General features: G+C 40.2%; 1 protein-coding gene across 1 annotated transcript in view; it reads left to right on the top strand.

Moving 5' to 3' along the window:
* Nucleotides 1-14,565, top strand: part of LOC146609673 (ras/Rap GTPase-activating protein SynGAP-like) — a 54,077-nt gene extending 39,512 nt beyond the window's left edge. The window contains exons 15-19 of the mRNA XM_085346965.1: nucleotides 1,762-2,280; nucleotides 2,375-2,536; nucleotides 6,750-6,961; nucleotides 11,597-11,669; nucleotides 14,539-14,565. Coding sequence (XP_085203091.1) covers nucleotides 1,762-2,280; nucleotides 2,375-2,536; nucleotides 6,750-6,961; nucleotides 11,597-11,669; nucleotides 14,539-14,565 — 993 coding nt within the window. The remainder of the gene's footprint in view (nucleotides 1-1,761; nucleotides 2,281-2,374; nucleotides 2,537-6,749; nucleotides 6,962-11,596; nucleotides 11,670-14,538) is intronic.
* The last annotated feature ends 3,376 nt before the right edge of the window (nucleotides 14,566-17,941 follow it).

Below are 17,941 nucleotides of genomic sequence, written 5' to 3'. Positions count from 1 at the left end.
ACATGGTGGAGGCTCTGTCATGGTTTGAGGCTACATTTCTGCCACTGGTGTTGCAGATTTGGTTAAAATTGATAGACATGCAATGTTATCTGGGAACCAGCCTTATTTTTCAGCATGATCCCAAATGCACTGCCAATGCAGTAAAAGCATACCTGGATAGAAAAACTCACAATGGCACACTGTCAGTCATGGATCTTGGCATAAAACAGAATAAAAGGCAGCAGATATCCAAAAAGAGCCGTGAATGTCCATCAAGAAACCTGGAGAACTATTCATGCCGATTAATTAAAGAAATTATAATAAAGCTTTGTCAGTTAGTTAAGGCTGCATTGAAGAATAACCATGGTCATACCGAACACTGACTTTTAAGCTCATTAGAATTATATAGCAGTTTTTACCTCATATATTGCATTTCCATGTATTTCCATGTTTGAATAAATGCTTTGCCAATTTCCCACTTTCCTAGCAAATATAGAGCAACAGGAGGTGATTCAGAACAGTTGCACAAGTTTTTTTGTTTTTTTTTAAATTCCCTAAATATATGATTTAAAATATCACTACTGCGTCTTTTGCATGTTGTGATGAGGACGGCCACAGCCAAGCTCTGTTAAAAAAGATCTGTATTGTTTTGGTTGTTTTTTTTGTAATTCCCAGCCAAATTGCCTAACATACTTGCCATTTATTCTTAGTGTGAGTTTAACACCTCGACTGAGTCACTGAATTCAGATTAGCAGTTGGAGTCCATTAGGTCCTCCTTGCACTTTTGTTTTCGCTGTGTTGAGACTGATTGTCAGATTGCATATAAAGCTCAAATGTTTTTTTTGTTTTGTTTTTTTAAATGGCCCTTTCCTGAGCTGCATGATATGCAAATGCGACAGAAACCTAAGGGTACTTGACAGGCTACAGACAACGCACTGAAGTATCATTCACTCGCCTGCTCTGCTGAACTTTATAGAGCGCTTGACATCCATCACACACTGTGTCCTCATTTCGACGGAGCTGGATACTCGCGGTCGGTCAATAGGGCAGGAAAAAGTGTTGAAATGCAGATACTACGCGGGTAGTTATTAATCAGTCTGTGTCGTAAGATTGAAAACTTGAGTTAAAGCAATTAAGTTAAACTGCCATTTGTTTAATAGAGTTTAGAGATTCTCGCATTTTACAAAAAATGTAAATGAAACGGCTTGTAGTGAACTTTTTGGCTTTTTGGGGCTGTTGATCCATCACAGTGACAAGTTTACTATGACATCTGTGTAAAATGATAGCGTTTAATGACGGTGTCATGTAGTTGAGCTATTTCTGTCCTGATGCGTGGGCTTTAATGGAACAAACATCACAAGCCTCCTGCGTATTAATGCAGATGGTGTAATCAGGAGAGTGCTTTATGAATTCATTACCTTTCCATCTATCTGTTTATTCATATGCATACGTCTGATGTTTTAGCACTAAATGGCTATTCATGACCATCCACACCTCTCGGGTTAACTGGGGCGGGTGTGTTTATGTCTCCAGTGTCAGAACGAAACATCAGCTTTTGGTGGTTATATACTCACCTGAAGGCCGAACCCAGAAACCCTGGGTTTCAATTAATATGTGTGGCACTGAGGTAGTAGCCATTAAATACAGAGCAAAGTAAAGGTTAAAGACAGGCTGATGTCCAATCAGCTGCTTTTGTGTTTTCACATGCACCTCTGTTCAATAAGTCAGAAAGGTTGAGTGAGTATTATTAATTATTTGCCTTTAATTCTCCTCTTCTCTTAGGAGTCTCTTCAGCAGCAGCACCTGATGGGCGTCACATCTCAGACACCCACAGGCACAGGCACGCCTGCATCTTTGGCCACGCCTCCCACCACAGTCCATCCTGTCCGCCAGACATCCATCGCCGCCCAGCACCTCAAGTCCCAGCGGTCCATTAACACCCCGGCCACTTCCACGCCTCCAAAGGTCCGTCCTCAGAGCAGAAACCTCCTCCTTAACTCTTCTGAAACAAACTCGAGCGGCAGTCAGCCAAAATCCCGGCAGGCTCAGCAGCAGCCACAACAGCAGCAGCAGCAGACGCAGCAGCCGACGGTGCAGACGCAGCAGGACGGGCAGCTGTCGGTGACAGACAGTCCGGCTCCTGGGCTCCCGTACCAGACGAGCTCCGCCAAAGAGAACCAAGTCCCGCCGGCAGGCGCAGAGGAGGCAACGGACACGCCCACAAAAAGCACCAAGAAGCCTCAGCAGTCACAGCTGCAGCCGCCACAGCAGCATCTGCTCAAGCCAGTCGTCAATAAGCAGGTGAGTTTCAAAACAACAAAAATATACACAAGAATCACTGTTAAATGTCATGGGACAGAATCTAACTACTTAGACCAATACGTGCTTGTTTCAGGGTTCTCAGTCCACTTTGAACACCCCGTCCCTGAATGAGCGGACGGTTGCCTGGGTGTCCAACATGCCACATCTCTCTGCTGACATCGAGAGCCTGCGGCCGGACCGTGAGGGCCAACTCAAAGAGTACTCAAAGAGTATGGATGAGTCACGGCTGGAAAGGGTTAGCAATTTTTTCCCCCCCTACACCTCTTCAAATAATACACATAACGTTTGCACCTTTCGTCCACACGTAAACGGCGTTTTCGGTCACTGAAAACGGAGATTTTTAAAAACTCCGGCCAGGGTGGATATTTTTGAAAACTCAGTTTTTGCATTTACGTGTGGATGAGAAAAACAGAAAACGCAGCATCAAAGGTGTGCGCCTTTTTTGACGTCACACTGTGCGCCACGTTATTGTTTTGGTTAGAGATGGCACGATACCACTTTTTTATGTCCGATACCGATATCATAAATTTGGATATCTGCCGATACCGATATGAATCCAATATAGTGTTTTTTAATCAACAAAACTGTTTTTTAAAATATCTTGCTGCATTTTGCAAGTCTGCAAGTTCATACTCAAGTTTAAAACAACAACTACACTAAAGCTATTCTGTTATACCTGTATACAAAAAAAATATTTCATAGTTCAGCAATACTGATCAATCTAATAAACTTAGACCTACACCATCCTCCCTATTCTGGTATTTTAAAGAGTACTTAGCGTAAATATTAAGCAACCTAACTAATAGGGTTCCAACTCCCAGCAACAACAAAATTAAATAAATAAAAAATAGGGAACCACCCCTCACGCGCCACCTCATGATGCTTAATCGACGTAATCAACCTTAATTTGATGCAGTGTGAAAAAAAATGCACAGAAATCAATTATTTTTCAAGAAATATTAAATAGATTCAACATCTTTCTTCAACAAAATTGCAGACTGCACAGATGGTACCTTCCCAAAGTAAAAAGTACTATAGCTTACTAGGGTATATATATTAGACTTAATAGTCACTATATACAGTAATTGATTTCTATTCATTTTACATCAAATTAAAACTTTGGGTGTCAGATAATTATTTATTAAAAGCTAGACATTTTAAATGAGAATAAGAAAGAAAAGTATGTCTTTGTGCCCCCTTTTCCCAGTTAATGCCCTATCGGCCCCCCTGGCTAAACTTTGCTAGATCCGCCCCTGCACAGTTACCAGCCGTCAGCTACGTAGAAAAAGATCCTGGTGTAGAAATTAATATTAAATAAATTCTAACAACAGCTTATCAAGCTTAAACGTGCTGCTGTTGTTCAGCCGCTGGTTTGCTCTTTCTGGCGCAAAGTGGACCAAAAACAAACGAGAGACAGACTCGCGACAGAAAAGCCGATCAGCTGATTTAAGCAGTTTCACGATTGAAGTAGCAGCCGGAGAGCGAGAGGCAGTCGCTTGTTAAGCTTAACGTGGGAATGCTTTACAAACATTCAGAGATGGACTTACACACTTGCTTTACTTCTCTCGGGGATAACTTTGTCGGAGATGAAATGCCAGGTTGCTAGCGAAGCTCCACATGCTATCCAGACCACCAAATCAAATCAAATCAAATCACTTTTTATTGTCACATCACATGTGCAGGCACACTGGCACAGCACATGCGAGTGAAATTCTTGTGTGCGAGCCCCACAAGCAACAGAGATGTGCAAACACAACAACACAAACGAGCAAAATACAAGAATGGCCAACCTGAAACTAATAAATATATGTACAATATATAATAGTGTATGCATTCCTAGATGTGTATACTAAATATTTTCCTACGTGTGTGTGTGTGTGTGTGTGTGTGTGTGTGTGTGTGTGTGTGTGTATACACATTTTTACAAATTAAATAGTAAAAAAATAAAATAAAATAATAATAATAATAATAAAATATATAAAATATACAGAGTTGAATATGTGCAGGTCCTGCATGCCACAGCTGCTCTATCACGTGATGCATACGTTCTGAGGTGAGTTACGGCGTGTTGCAAGTTTTGTGAGGTGCTTTCGTGATATTTAATGGATCGGATTACATTTTTTATTTTTCTCCGATATCCGATCCAGTAATTTAGGTCAGTATCGGACCGATACCGATACGTAATATCGGATCGGTCCATCTCTAGTTTTGGTGAAATGAATTTCTACAATACTGTTACTGTTAATTGTACTCTCTGCAGTTTTTAAATGCTTACATATACACACAGTTACTGTCCCTCCACACATACCACTCGGTTCTGCTTCTATGCTCCATCCTTGTTTACTATTTCCCACCGAGGCTTCTAGACTTCTGATTGGCCAACATTTCTACACGGTTAGGAATATATCGCCACCTGTTGCTTTGGCATGTTCCTAGCAGCGTTTTCCTTCATTTCTGCGTTTACGTGTGGACGGGATTATTTTTTTAAAACGAAAACGGAAAATCTCCGTTTTCAAAAATACCCGTGTACGTGTGGACGTAGCCTCAGTTAATGCAATGTGTTTAGGCTCTGTGGCTGCAAACCAGCACAAATTATCACCCTTCCACCACTTGACAGCTGGTATGAGGTGTTTTGTGCTGGTGTTTGGTTCCTGCAAAACGTGGTGCTGGTCATTATGGCCAGACATCTGCACTTTGGTCTGGTCTGTCCAAAGGGTTTTGTTGTGAAAGTATTTTGGTTTATTCTTTCTAGAGAAAACAGGCTTTCTTCTGGCAACCCTTCCAAACAAACCGTACTTGTTCAGTCGTTTTCAAATTTTATTGTCATAAACTTTAACATCTAACAGGATAACTGCGGCCTGTAAAGTCTGAGATGTATCTCTCGGGTTTTTTGTCATTTCACTGAGCATTTTGCCATTTGACCTTGGGATGAAATAGCTGGGACGTCCACTCGGAGGAAGATTGTGGCATTGTGTTTACTAATACCTGAATGCCCCAGACCAGCAAACTGCCAGAACTTCTGCTTTTCTAGAAGAGCTCACAGTTGTTGAAGATCAGTTAATCAAGTGCATTTGATTAGCAGCACCTGCCCTCTGCTTACCCTCTTAGTTCCTATAGAAGCTTTAAAGATGTACTTAGTTTTTTATAGGGCTGTAAAGGTGTCATCCTTGTGTAGCCATGAATCACTTTGATCACTGCTGTCACATTCTGACCACTTGTGCATCTGCGATGTGTGTTGGATCTCCTTCATTGTGTCTGATCAGGATCCTTTAACTGAAGTTTAATTTAGAAGAAGCAGCTGTGCAGATTCAAATTTCTTATAAAGAAATTTTGGGGCGACCGTGGCTCAGGGGGTTGGGAAGCGCATCTGCAACCGGAAGGTCACCGGGCTCTCTGTCCTGGTCGTTGTGTCCTTGGGCAAGACGCTTTACCCTACTGCCTACTGGTGTTGGCCAGAGGGGCTAACAGAAGCCTCGCTTCTGTTAGTCTGCCCCAGGGCAGCTGTGGCTACAACCGTAGCTTGCCTCCACCAGTGTGTGAATGCGAGAGTGAATGAATAGTGGCATTGTAAAGCGCTTTGGGTGCCTTGAAAAGCGCTATCCAATCCATTATTATTATTATTATTATTATTATTATAAAGCATGGTGATGACTGAATATTGTGTTGCTGTGTTTAAAAAATAAAACAAACACAAAAAATGCAAATTCTTTTTTTTTTAAAGTCAATGAATGCGGGAGGACTGTCGTATGCTGGCATCTGTCACAGCTGAGGTCGTCAACCAAATGTTCTCCCTCAGATGCCTCATAATGTTTAGGATACTGCGTTGACAGATTGGCCCTGAGGGTACAAATTGTACAACACAGTAAAAATCAACAAAAAGACAAACTGGTGTGTGAGGATCTTTCATTTCTGTGTGGATCAGTTGAATCAGACTGATGCAGAATTTGATATTTGCTCTGTGCACAAGTTTGAGTTCCCTTGTGAAATCACACATATGCACAAATGGTCAGAACAGGACTTGTAAAAATAGCAGCCACGCTGGAAGCAGCCCAGAGGTGCACAAGGAGATGACCTCAAATGGAAGATTGGCTAAATATAAAAAGAGTGCAGTTGATTTTTATACATATGCATGCTTCTCTTGCCTCCAGATTGGAGCTTTAACACAATTATGCAGGGGTATTGGCAGAAAGCATTTTGTATAATGAATAACTCCCACACTTGCGCCTATTTTAGAAACAATGCAGTGCTTAAGAGATTGAAACTGGTGCACATTAAAGCCCAACACTACTCCACTTCACATTTATCCCACTTGTTGCTCAGCATAAAAGAGAACTGAACAACAAAGTGTCGTCTCCATGGATAAAATCACTCATCATTCAGGATTTTTTTTTTTTCGGAATACCAATAATGACATGAGTGAAGTGCAATTATTTCATTCATTCTTTCAGGTTAGAGAATACGAAGAAGAAATTCACTCGTTAAAGGAGCGACTGAAGATGTCTCATCGCAAACTTGAAGAATACGAGCAGCGACTTCTGTCGCAGGAACAACAGACCAACAAGATCCTGCAGCAGTATCAGAACCGCCTGGAAGACAGCGAGCGCCGCCTGAAGCAGCAGCAAATGGAGAAGGACTCTCAAATCAAAGGCATCATCAACAGGTGATTAGTGTGGCGTTCAAGCTCAGGCTGGTAGACGTGAGGCTGTGCCAGTTACTGCCGGGCTTCATCGTGCTAATGAGATTTATCACACTGATATACATTTTTTTTAGTTGGCTCGCACACCAAAACTTTAAGTCAACACTAAGTTTCAAAATAATGCCCAACATCACAATAAAATATCTAACTGTAAAGTGGAGTGCGATGAAACAGAAATGGTGCTTTTAGCATGGGTTACACTCAACACTCATGGGACCTGGTCAGATAAAGACTTCTGTCATTAGCAGTCCATTTTGTTTAAAAGCACTGCGAGCTGTAGACTGAAGCTCTAAAAGGTGGTTAAAAGATGGTCACCAGCTTCTCTAGGTTTCCAGAAATTGCCTCTAGCTGTTCTGAAGCTCAGAATAACACCGCTCGGCTGAGTGGAGGAAGCAGCATTAAATGCCATTCGAAACTAAACTCAAAGACCTTCACAAACTATGACTAAATATTAAGTACTGAAATGCAGCTTGCGTCATGCCACATGTATCATTGTTCAGCATTTTGGGAAACGTTCTCTTTCTTTCTTGCAGAGAGTTTAGAGAGAAGATTGGAGACAGTTAGCATTAGCTTAACCGTAGCGTTAGCATTAGTTTTTAGATTTCTGTTGGTTTTTTTTTTATAGGATTCAGAGGATTTCACTATGTATTTCTTACTTACTCACTTACTTTTGAAAACTCTTTACGCCAAGCTAAACGCCCCCTGCTTTGACTCTGTGGAATTTTTGTGTAAAATCAACTGATCGTCACCTTTTGTGTATTCATCCACCTATTTTTACGCATGTTACACAGCACATACAGTGGATACTGCACTGTGCAAATGTTTTGAGGCGCTGCTCATTTCTTTATATTTTGCCTGGAAAAATGGTAAATAGATGTAGCAATTAACAGAGTTAATATAATTTTAACCCCCCCGCCCCTTTATTCTTCAACACAGCCTGAACCCCTTGATGCAGCTTTCATGTCATTTCTTTAAGTAGTCTTCATGAATAGTTCTACAGTCTTCTTGAAGGACATTCAGAGCTCTTCTTTGGATGTTGGCTGCTTTTTTTGTTCTGTTTTCTGTCAACATGATCCCACACTGCTTTATAATGTTAAGGTCCAGGCTCTGGGGAGGCCCATCCATGACTGATAGCATTCCACTGTGTATTTTTCTATCCAGGTAGGCTTTTACTGCATTGGCAGTGTGTTTGGGATCATTGTCATGCTAATAAATGAAGCTGTTGCTGTTATGATGTCCAGATAGTATTGCATGGCACCTCAAAACTAATATTACCTATCTCAGTTTTCATGCGATCTCTAATAACGCTATCTTAAATTCTGAATATTTATAGATGACTGTAAACATTTATCTCAAATTTGAAATTTACATTCATCACTCCTTAAGACCTGTTGCCATACCTCAGCCTTTTCTTCCTGCTTACCTTCCTTAAGAATGGCTTCTTGACAGCCACTCTTCTATTCAGATTATTTATGATGAGGCTTGAGTGAACAAACAATAGACTGACCAAAGGTCCAGATGCATCTCTCACTTCCTGTGTCAGTTTTTTGCTGGATTTTTTTTCCGTATGTCTTAAGGATGAGACTTTCAGATACTGTTCATCTGCTGTAGATGTTTTTTAGGCCTGACGTCTCTTTTTTTTTGTCAAGGAGATATCAAGGAGAGATTTTCCTCAAAGCTCTTTTAGGAATCACCATTGTGGTTCAACGATAATATTCTATGCCTCTCAAACGGTGCAATCTTTGGCATTTTTCATAAATTCAACAGAAAAAAATGAGAACACACTGCTAGTAACAACGTTCCTGAAGAAACCATTTCAAATTGGTTCTTTGATAAGTTGTCTATGATGTGTAGACACAACACTCATTCATCCCTTGAGTTTCTATGTTTCAGTTATGCTTGAATAAAGATCACTTTTTAAAAAATCAAGAAAGTCGGCCTCCTTCAAAGCGAAAGATAAAGAAATGAGGGTTCACTCAAGCCTTATGCACAGTATGGTATAATCACAAGTATTCTTCTTTTAGCTGCTCCCATTAGGATTAGCCACAGTGGATCATCTGCCTCCATCTCATCCCAGCACTCTGCATGTCCTCCTCAGCTACATCCATGAACTTCCTCTGTGGTCTTCCTCTTTTCCTCCTGCCTGGCATCTCCATAGTCAGCGTCTCTTATCCGATGGATCTACAATCCTCCCTCTGCACATGTCCAACCATGTCAGTCTTGCCTCTTTGGAAAGCTCAACCCGAGCTATCCTTCTGAAGTAGTCATTTCCAATCTTGTCCATTCTGGTCCTTTCCAATGAAAATCTTATCTTCAGCTGTTCCACCTCCACCACTTGTCTTATAGTTAGTGCCACCAACTCCAAGCCTCCTCTCAGCCTAGCTTCAACAACTCTTTCCCATATCTTCATGGTATGGCTCATGAGCTTTATTCCACCCCCTGTAGTTATTACATCTCTTCTCATCGCCCTTGTTCTTTAAAACTGGTTCTAGTGCATGTCTTCTACATTCCTTAGACATCTCATGTGCTAAAATCGAGTTAACCACTCTGGTCAATAAATGCTCTGCCCTCTCTCCTAGATATCTCCACATCAAATATGTCAACCACCTTTGTACTCTTCATCCAACACTGTGCAGGATTCTTCCTTCTTCAACTTCCATCACTTAATCTTTGTCTTTACTCACTTCCTCTTCTCGATTGTGTGTCAACCTACACACTGCCATCCGATGCTCCCCTGACACCACCTTGCAGAGTTGTATCTGTTTCACATTGCACCTTCTGCATAAGATGTAGTCCACCTATGTACACGCCACTCTTATACATACATGCTGTATATTCACAAGTATGCAAGGCTGAAATTTTGGGAGCACTGCATGAAACAAAATTCATTAAAGAACGAAGGAAACAGATTTATTATAGATGTGCCACTAGTGCATTAGACTAAAACATCCCATCTGTGCGAGTGGTTAGACTTTAATGGTCCGTTCCCACCTAATGTGTCATTCGTCACAAAAACTGCAGGAAAATTAAAAAAACTAACAGCGAGGGAGACCGTTCATATTGGCTGTGCATAACCTGTAATCGGAGGTTTATTCACCAATCAGCAGCTGGCTCTGTTTAATAAGTCCAAGAAAGGGTATGAAGAGTGTAGTGTAGTGTAGTGTAGTACTTAAAAAAGAAAAAAATATATATGTAAAAATTACACACTTGTCCTGTGGGTGGCCTAGTATCTTTCAAGCTTTTATCCTCTACCAGAGGCCTGCGCAGTATCTTAGCTGTTCCTAGGACTGCGCTCTTCTGGACAGAGATCTCGGATGTTGTTCCTGGGATCTGCTGGAGCCACTCGCCCAGTTTGGGAGTCACTACACCGAGTGCTCCGATTACTACTAGGACCACTGTTACTTTCACCCTCCACATCTTCTCAAGCTCCTCTCTCAGCCCTTGGTATTTCTCAGGCTTCTCATGTTCCTTCTTCCTGATGTTGCTAACACTTAGTATGACTACATCTATCCGGCTGCTATATATCAGCAGTAAAAGACTGATGGGGTATTGGTGAATGCCATAACTACAGAACGAGGTGACATTAGAGTTTAAAACTGAAACCATAGGTGCATCTACTAAAACTCATTATTATTCTGAGTTTGATTCTCAGTGTTCTCAAATTTAAGGACAGAGGTCAAGTTTTCTAATAATCTTGTGAGTTTGATGAAGAAAAAGGTAGGATTTTGAAATTGATATCATAATTGCATCTACCAGGGGGCTGAGGAGAAGCACTGAGAGCTGCCAGTATTTTCTTTAATTTTGTTTTTGCAGTTTTCCACCATTTGAGATGTGACTCGCATACACAGCATCATTATTGTTCTTGTTTTATTTTTGTTTTTCTCCTTTCTCCACATTGGTTAAATGGCATCAGACTTTTGTTTCCACAGGGTACCGTTTACTTGCTGAGTAGAGTCGAGATAATCTCAAACCTTCAAACACAAAGCAAATTAGGCATAATTCCCAAATGTGGTACATTTAAATATAACTAATGCCAGAAACTTCACACCCATTAAACTAGAATATCAATGTAAACACTTCTGGTGTGGTTATGTGTCAAGTTATTTAACACTCATTGATTTTACTGTAGTAAGTATTAAAGGGAGGAGGAAACCAGGCCAGAATAACAAAGATGATAGCTTTGGGGCAAATACTACTTGGAATGAAGTTGAGTTTATAACTAATGAGATGCTGGTGTACCACAATAAATTCCTTTCTGAAAGCTACATTTTTACAAAATGCACAAAGCTAACATGTCATCTCATTGGGTTGAAACCATATGAAAAGATGGGTGTACACTTAACCGTCTTAAACACACTCATTTCACAAATTCTCTATCTCCGCAGTTGAATGTGAACTTCCTCAGTAGCTGAATCAGAGCCTCCGGAGGCTCTGATTCAGCTTCAGGCAGCTCTGAGGATGGCTGAATGTGCCCACAAACATGTCAAGACCTTAATATCATCATATGGCCGCATAATCCTACAGTAAAAATGAAGAACACCGGCTTCATTATTCTATTTTTGTCAACCGGTATGTTTGTTTCTATTTCCCTGTTGTCAGACTCATGGCTGTGGAAGATGAGCTGAGAGGGGGTGCCATTCCTGATATTAAGCCTCGAATCCTCACAGACCAGGTTTGTGCCTGTGTCTACCTCTTTTATCATCCCTATTCGCTAATCCAGTCATGTCCTAAAACACTTTTGCTTCATTCTTGCATCACATCCAGAGCATTTGCCGCAAAGCCAGTGCAGGGGAAAAGTTTGCAGCTGTCATACACGCCGCTTATCCCCATCTTTCAAAAGTACATATGTCACATCTGAAATCACATCTTACCATTTACTGCACACGCCTGAAGGGGGAATGGCGCTGATTCTCAAAATCAACACCTGGGGTTTATGTACTGAGTGTGTCTATGTGAAGGAATAGCACGTCTTCAACACAGAAACCGAATGTTATTTACCACAAAAACACGCATTCATCATTAGAAAACCTTGACTGTGACTCACCAGCAGCATCACAGTAATCCTTCAGGGCTTGGTTTCATGAATGCACCATGTGGGCTGAATGGTGACGCAGGTGAAGAGGCTGCGCGCGGCTGCTGAGTTAGTGCCGAAATGTGCTGTACTTAAAAATATACTGTCACCTTCTTTTGAAGCTCTCGGTGTCAGGAGCAAACAGTAAAAATAGCCTCTCGAAAATACAGACCACACATAGAAATCTTCAATGGGCCTGCTGTGAGATTGTAAATGTTTTTACACCAGACTTCTCAAACAAATGTGAGTGAGTGATGAGGAAAAACAATCAAACCTTGCAACCAAATTTAGACCCTAGTAAAACAGTTTCATTTGGGCTAAGCGCTAAGTAGGATTAGTCTTTTAGCTCAAAGTGCTGTCATGGGGTAAATACTCGCTGAAGAAGAATAAATGTGTTGAGAAATGTTATTCCTTCAGATCGGGGGAGTTGTGCTAATTACGATGAGCCTCCTCATGACCGAAACTGAAATTTAAACAAATGGTTTAAGACATGTTTGTCTGCCTTCTTCAAAGGAATTAGATGGAAAAAAAATCTTTATAGAAGATTTGAAACTGCTGCTAGCAAACGTTAGCTTAGCTTAACACCAAGACTGGAAACTGGGGGGAAAAAAGCTACTCTGGCCTTTTCCAAGGTGTCTTTCATGCACCTCAGAAGCCTCATTATTGATGTATTAACAGCAGATTTGGATTAAAGCTAATATCAAACTAAAAAAAAATCTATGAAACTGAGCCTGCATTGTTTTGGTTTACTCTAGATTAAAAGTGAATAGTAGGTTATGTGTTGGTCTGGAACCTCTGCTGGTTGTTTTGCAATAGTTGCTTTCAGTCCAAACCTCTCTGGTGGCTACAGTCTTGTGCAAAATCTTGAGTCACCCCTCAGTTCTTTATGAGGTTTTTTTTGACATACACAATTTGTGCCAATTTCTTCAGTTAAATCTACAAAAAATGGCAATGAAAACACAGTTTGATGGGCATAAAACAGTATTTTTATACCAACAAGGTGATTGCAAAAGAGCTATTAGCTGAAATCTTGGCATGATGTGTAGTGTGGAGGGGGAAAAAACAAGTGTCAGGCCTAAAAAAAAAACCTACCTACAGCAGATGAACAGTAAGTCATGTCTTGTAGAAACAGGAAAAATCCAGCAAAGACCTGACAAGACCTGAGAGATGCATCTGGCCCTTCAGCTGATTCATCAGGCATTTGAAGCCTTATTAGAAATGATGTCTATGGAAGGATGGCCACCCAAGAGGCCATTCTTAAGGAAGGGAAATGGGTAGAAAAGACTGAGGTATGACAAATTACACAAGAACTGGATTGAAAGTGATCATCAATGTTTACAGAGGCGGTCAGAAGAGAGGTACAACAGTCTGTGTCTACAGCTAGTTGTGTTGGGGATCTTTTCAAATTTGATGGAATCATTAGTGCAGAAAAATATTAATTTTGATCTACCGTGCAATATCATCTGGAAGTCATCTGATTGGCAGCGGCTTTATTTTTCAGCACTGCCAATGCAGTAAATTCATACCTGGATAGAACAACAATAAAACACCCTCAGTCACTGATTGGCCTCCACAGAGCTTGAACCTCAACATCACTGAAGCAATGTGAGATCATCTTGAAGATGAACAGAACAAAAGTCAGCCAACATCCCAAAAAGATCTTTGAATGTCCTTCACGCAGGCTGGAGAACAATTCCTGAAGACTACTTAAGAAACTACAAGATAGCTGACTACAAGAGTTCAGGCTGTGCTGAAAAATGAAGGTGGTCATTACCAAGTGTTGACTTTAAAGATCATTAGAACTGTACATTCTGTTTTTGGTTTATGTCCATTTAATAAGTTTAATAAGTTTGCACCTTTTCTCAATTTTTCTAGCAAAATATAAAGAAATGAATGGTGGCTCAAGATGTGTTTGCACAGTACTGCACCTGACTGTGACTGCCAACTGTGGAGTGCAACCTGTGAACTAAATAGCCTGGAAGTCTTTTTCCCTGTATTTGCATTCTCATCACTAATAGGAGGTCTGAAGTGCTGTATTGACCTGAGAGCAGCTGATACCATAACATAACCTCTTGTTATAGCAGATGGCCAGTAGCAAGTTAGGGGTAATTGCTAACCAACATTTTATATTTTGCTTTGGCAACTCTTGTGCATTAAATATAAGTACTTACTTTGTGTTAACGACCTAATAATAATCGAGTACATTGAGTTATAAAGACTGACAGTGACTCTGAAAAAGTCTCTGCACTGTGAAAGCACCTACTGCCTACCAGCTAACAGATTTTGACAGAACCACAGTAGCTGTTACCAGTCTTTGTGCTAAACAAAGCTAACCAGCTTTTTATATGCTATACAAACATGTGTGGTATCAGTTTTGTCATCTAACTCTCAGCTGGAAATCCTATTTCCCACCCTCATGAAGATTTAAATGAAGAAAAGTAGTAATTTGACCCTTTTTCTCTCCCTTTAGTCTATCAGCCAGGGATATGGATCCTGACTGCCAGTTCCAAAGTGACCAGAGTTCATGATGGTCACTTCAGTGTAAGAAGACTGACTCAGACCCTTCTCTAACAACCCCCATCAAGACAAAGCTCTGCAGTGGATCCAGCAGGACTACTGGAGGCGTCAACTCACATTCTTAAATAAATAATGACAAAAAAAAAAATATTGCACATATTCAAACTTAGCCTGTACCAGAACTTGACAATCAGCTTAGCACGAGGACCAATGTGGGAAGTGAATCTTCTTATGAGCCAGTGCCACAACAATGGCAATACTATACCTACTGAGTTTCTTTATTTAATCGGGAAAAAAGTAAGAAGAGGTGTGCAAAACTCTGGGGGATAAAGATGTGCTCACGGTGTTCCCTCCTACACGCAGCACGGTTTCTTCTCGCTAAGGTGGCTGCAGACAAAATGTAAAATAGGCTTTTTATAAGCACAATATCCCTTCATGGTGACGCCTGTGACGAGCGACAGGCGTCGAATCATTTGCCAGCTGTTATCCTCTGATGCAGGGCCCAAGCAAAGACATATTTTACTATTTGGCTCTGGTGAAATCATATAGTAAAATATTGTCATTGCAAAAGTATTTTCACTAAAAAAAGAAAAAGAAAAGGTGGTTATCATGATTTTTTGCATCCTTTTTAGTCCATGCATTCCATCTAAAAAGATGCCAAACAAGTCCTACAGTCACCTTAAGTGTTTAAGTACAATCTGAATCTTCTCGTTGGTTTACTTTGTCCTGGCACGCAGTGTAAAGCCTTGACTTTCAGTGTACAGAAAAATTATTTCGTAAAGCTACTAAAATCTTTGCAATAACGGCGAATACTTTACAAAAATAAGCTTAAATTAACTTTATAGTATTATTAATAGTGATAATTGTGATAAACTACAGTAAATCTAACATTTCAAAACAGTGCTACAAAGTGTTTCAACGCAGCATTAAAGAAAAATTATGGGAGAATGTAAACATTTGGTTTAAAGATGCACTTCACCAGTTTTATACAGTGTGAGAGAACTAGTTAGCCTTCTTGGTGTGGCTGATCAGAGAAAGTGATCCTGTCAGTGATGCCATCTGTGCTTGAACCAAGTCCTGTGCTACGGAGCAAGTTAAGCATACCCAGGATATCTGGCTTCACTTACCCTAACATTTGCAGTCAGGCTCAGCGGTCACGTCAAGGTGGTTATCAACTTAATAAGTTCACCCAGAGTTTATCCGTCTAGCTACGTTTACGTTAAAGGGGTGGCATTAGCAGCCATGAGACCACTAGCAGCAGAGCGACTGATTTTACAAAAGTAAGCAAAACTATAATATTAGAAAAATATGAAGAGCTAAACACAATACAGATGTAAAGCAACAGAGCTGCAGACAAAACAGTAGAAAGGCGCTGTAGAGTAGTGTTAAAAGCAGTGCATGAATGTGTGTACGCTTTAAGTGCTTTTTTTAGTGAGGCTGGAAAGACCTGCTGTATTTAGAAAGTTGAACCTATCTGAAGCAGTATCAGTGCTCTGTCACTGAGTCACAGGGAAATCTGATAGATACGCCATTAAATCAATATTGTTGCTTACAGGATGGTTTTAGCTTTTATTCCTGCAGCTGGTGTTCAAGGGTCTAAGAGCAACAAATATTAAAATATAATTTGGTATAAAGTCCACAAGTACAAATAGGTGCTCTGAGGGATCTTCCAGGAATAGTGAATTGGTTGATACTTTACTGATTTTGTATTTGTTGATCTCTGATCTCAAAGATAACCTGCTCTGGACTGCAGGTCAGCAGCAGAAGTTGCCAAGGTGATGTACACGGGTTAAAAGTCTAGCGCCTTTTGTAATAATGAAATCCAGGGCAAAGCCTCAAGTTACCTGGATGAGGCTAAATCCTGCTTTGAAACACAGGTCTTTGAAGACTCCCAGGGTTTGTGCTACAAACTGGGACTGGGGACATGACAGTTTTTCCTTCCTAATAACTACCTAACTCCCCTGGCCAAGGCCGATGCCTTAGTTTAACATTTTAAAGAAAGTGATCTATAACTTAATGGTCCAAAGGTTAACCTCTCCCCATGTTTAATAAAGACGGAAACAGCCTAAAGGTCTGGGACGTTTGTTGTGCTAACTTCCAGCAGATCCTAAGTCATGTTACTACTTAATTTCTTGTTGTTTATGATATGTTTTCAGAAATGTCTTGAAAAGATAACACTAACACAGCTCGTCACAGTTTTCCTGACCTCATAGGAACTTAATTGGTTACCTTAATTGCCTGTGTGCTCTTTTCAAGTAGAACTGCAATAATGAGCAATTCAGTGAACTAACAAAATTAACCAGCAACCGTTTTCATGATGAGATTATCAAACAGTGTTAGGCTGATGCTTCTCTTACAAAGTAAACTGGATTTATTTTGGGTTTTTCTTTTTGCTCTTAGCGATGCAAAATGTCCATTTGAAAGCATCACCTTAGGCTTTAGGAATATTTCATTGAGCATAGTGGTTCTAACTTGGCCTAAACCAGCCTATCATGCCTGGTATTTTTTTTTTATGTGTATCTTTTTTTTAATGTGGTTTTTTTGTGTTGATTTTGCTGCTTGACACTTTGTAACCCTGGTTTGAAAAGTGAAATATAAATAAAGAAAATTTAACAAACATGGTCTTAAAACGAGACGTGCACCCGGACGCAAATCTTATATAACAAGTAGTGAGTTACTCATCTGTTGTGTTTAATGTCTCTGAAGCATAGGTGTGCAACAGTTCTGCATGTGCTTTTTAAATGCAAGGACGAGCAAGTCGGTTTGCTGTCAGATATACTGATGTACAAAAAACAAAATTTACAAAAAAAAGAAAACTACTTTGACACGGCTTTCTAATTGGAAGGCATCTTTTTTAATCCAACCTGCTGACTCTTCTGCTTTTTTCCAGAAGAGTGTGGCATTCAGCCTTTTGCATTATACAACATGGGAGTATAGTGAGAAATGGTCAGAAATCCGAGAAACGAGAGAGGACACAGTGAAACCAACTGAACAATAAGACGTTTACAAGCAGGGATATGTAGTATATGTGCATAGGATTTGACTGCCTTACAGTCTGTGCCACAGGGCCCAAAATAACAATGCCAATACAAAAAAGCTGTAAACTTTGTATATTAAATGTCTTTTTCTTTTTGTAGTCAGGTGATGAATTAATAAGCAGTGTGTTGGTTAACTCTGTATGTTAGAAACATTTACATTGCAAATTTCATGGTTGATATCATTTATCCTAACCTCTTTGCCTTTAAAAAGACATTTTATTTCAAGATAAATATCAATGATACAAAGTTAAATGTTTATGTTACCAGAACTGTATAAAATAGCTTCATGTATATCTATTCTTATATGTAAAATGTATT

This window comes from Diplotaxodon limnothrissa, linkage group LG22, assembly GCF_057381915.1.
Source record: "Diplotaxodon limnothrissa isolate DT_005_m linkage group LG22, D_limnothrissa_male_GT1.1, whole genome shotgun sequence".
NCBI classification, from domain to species: Eukaryota; Metazoa; Chordata; class Actinopteri; order Cichliformes; family Cichlidae; genus Diplotaxodon; species Diplotaxodon limnothrissa.
This window is presented reverse-complemented; position numbering and strand designations above follow the sequence as displayed.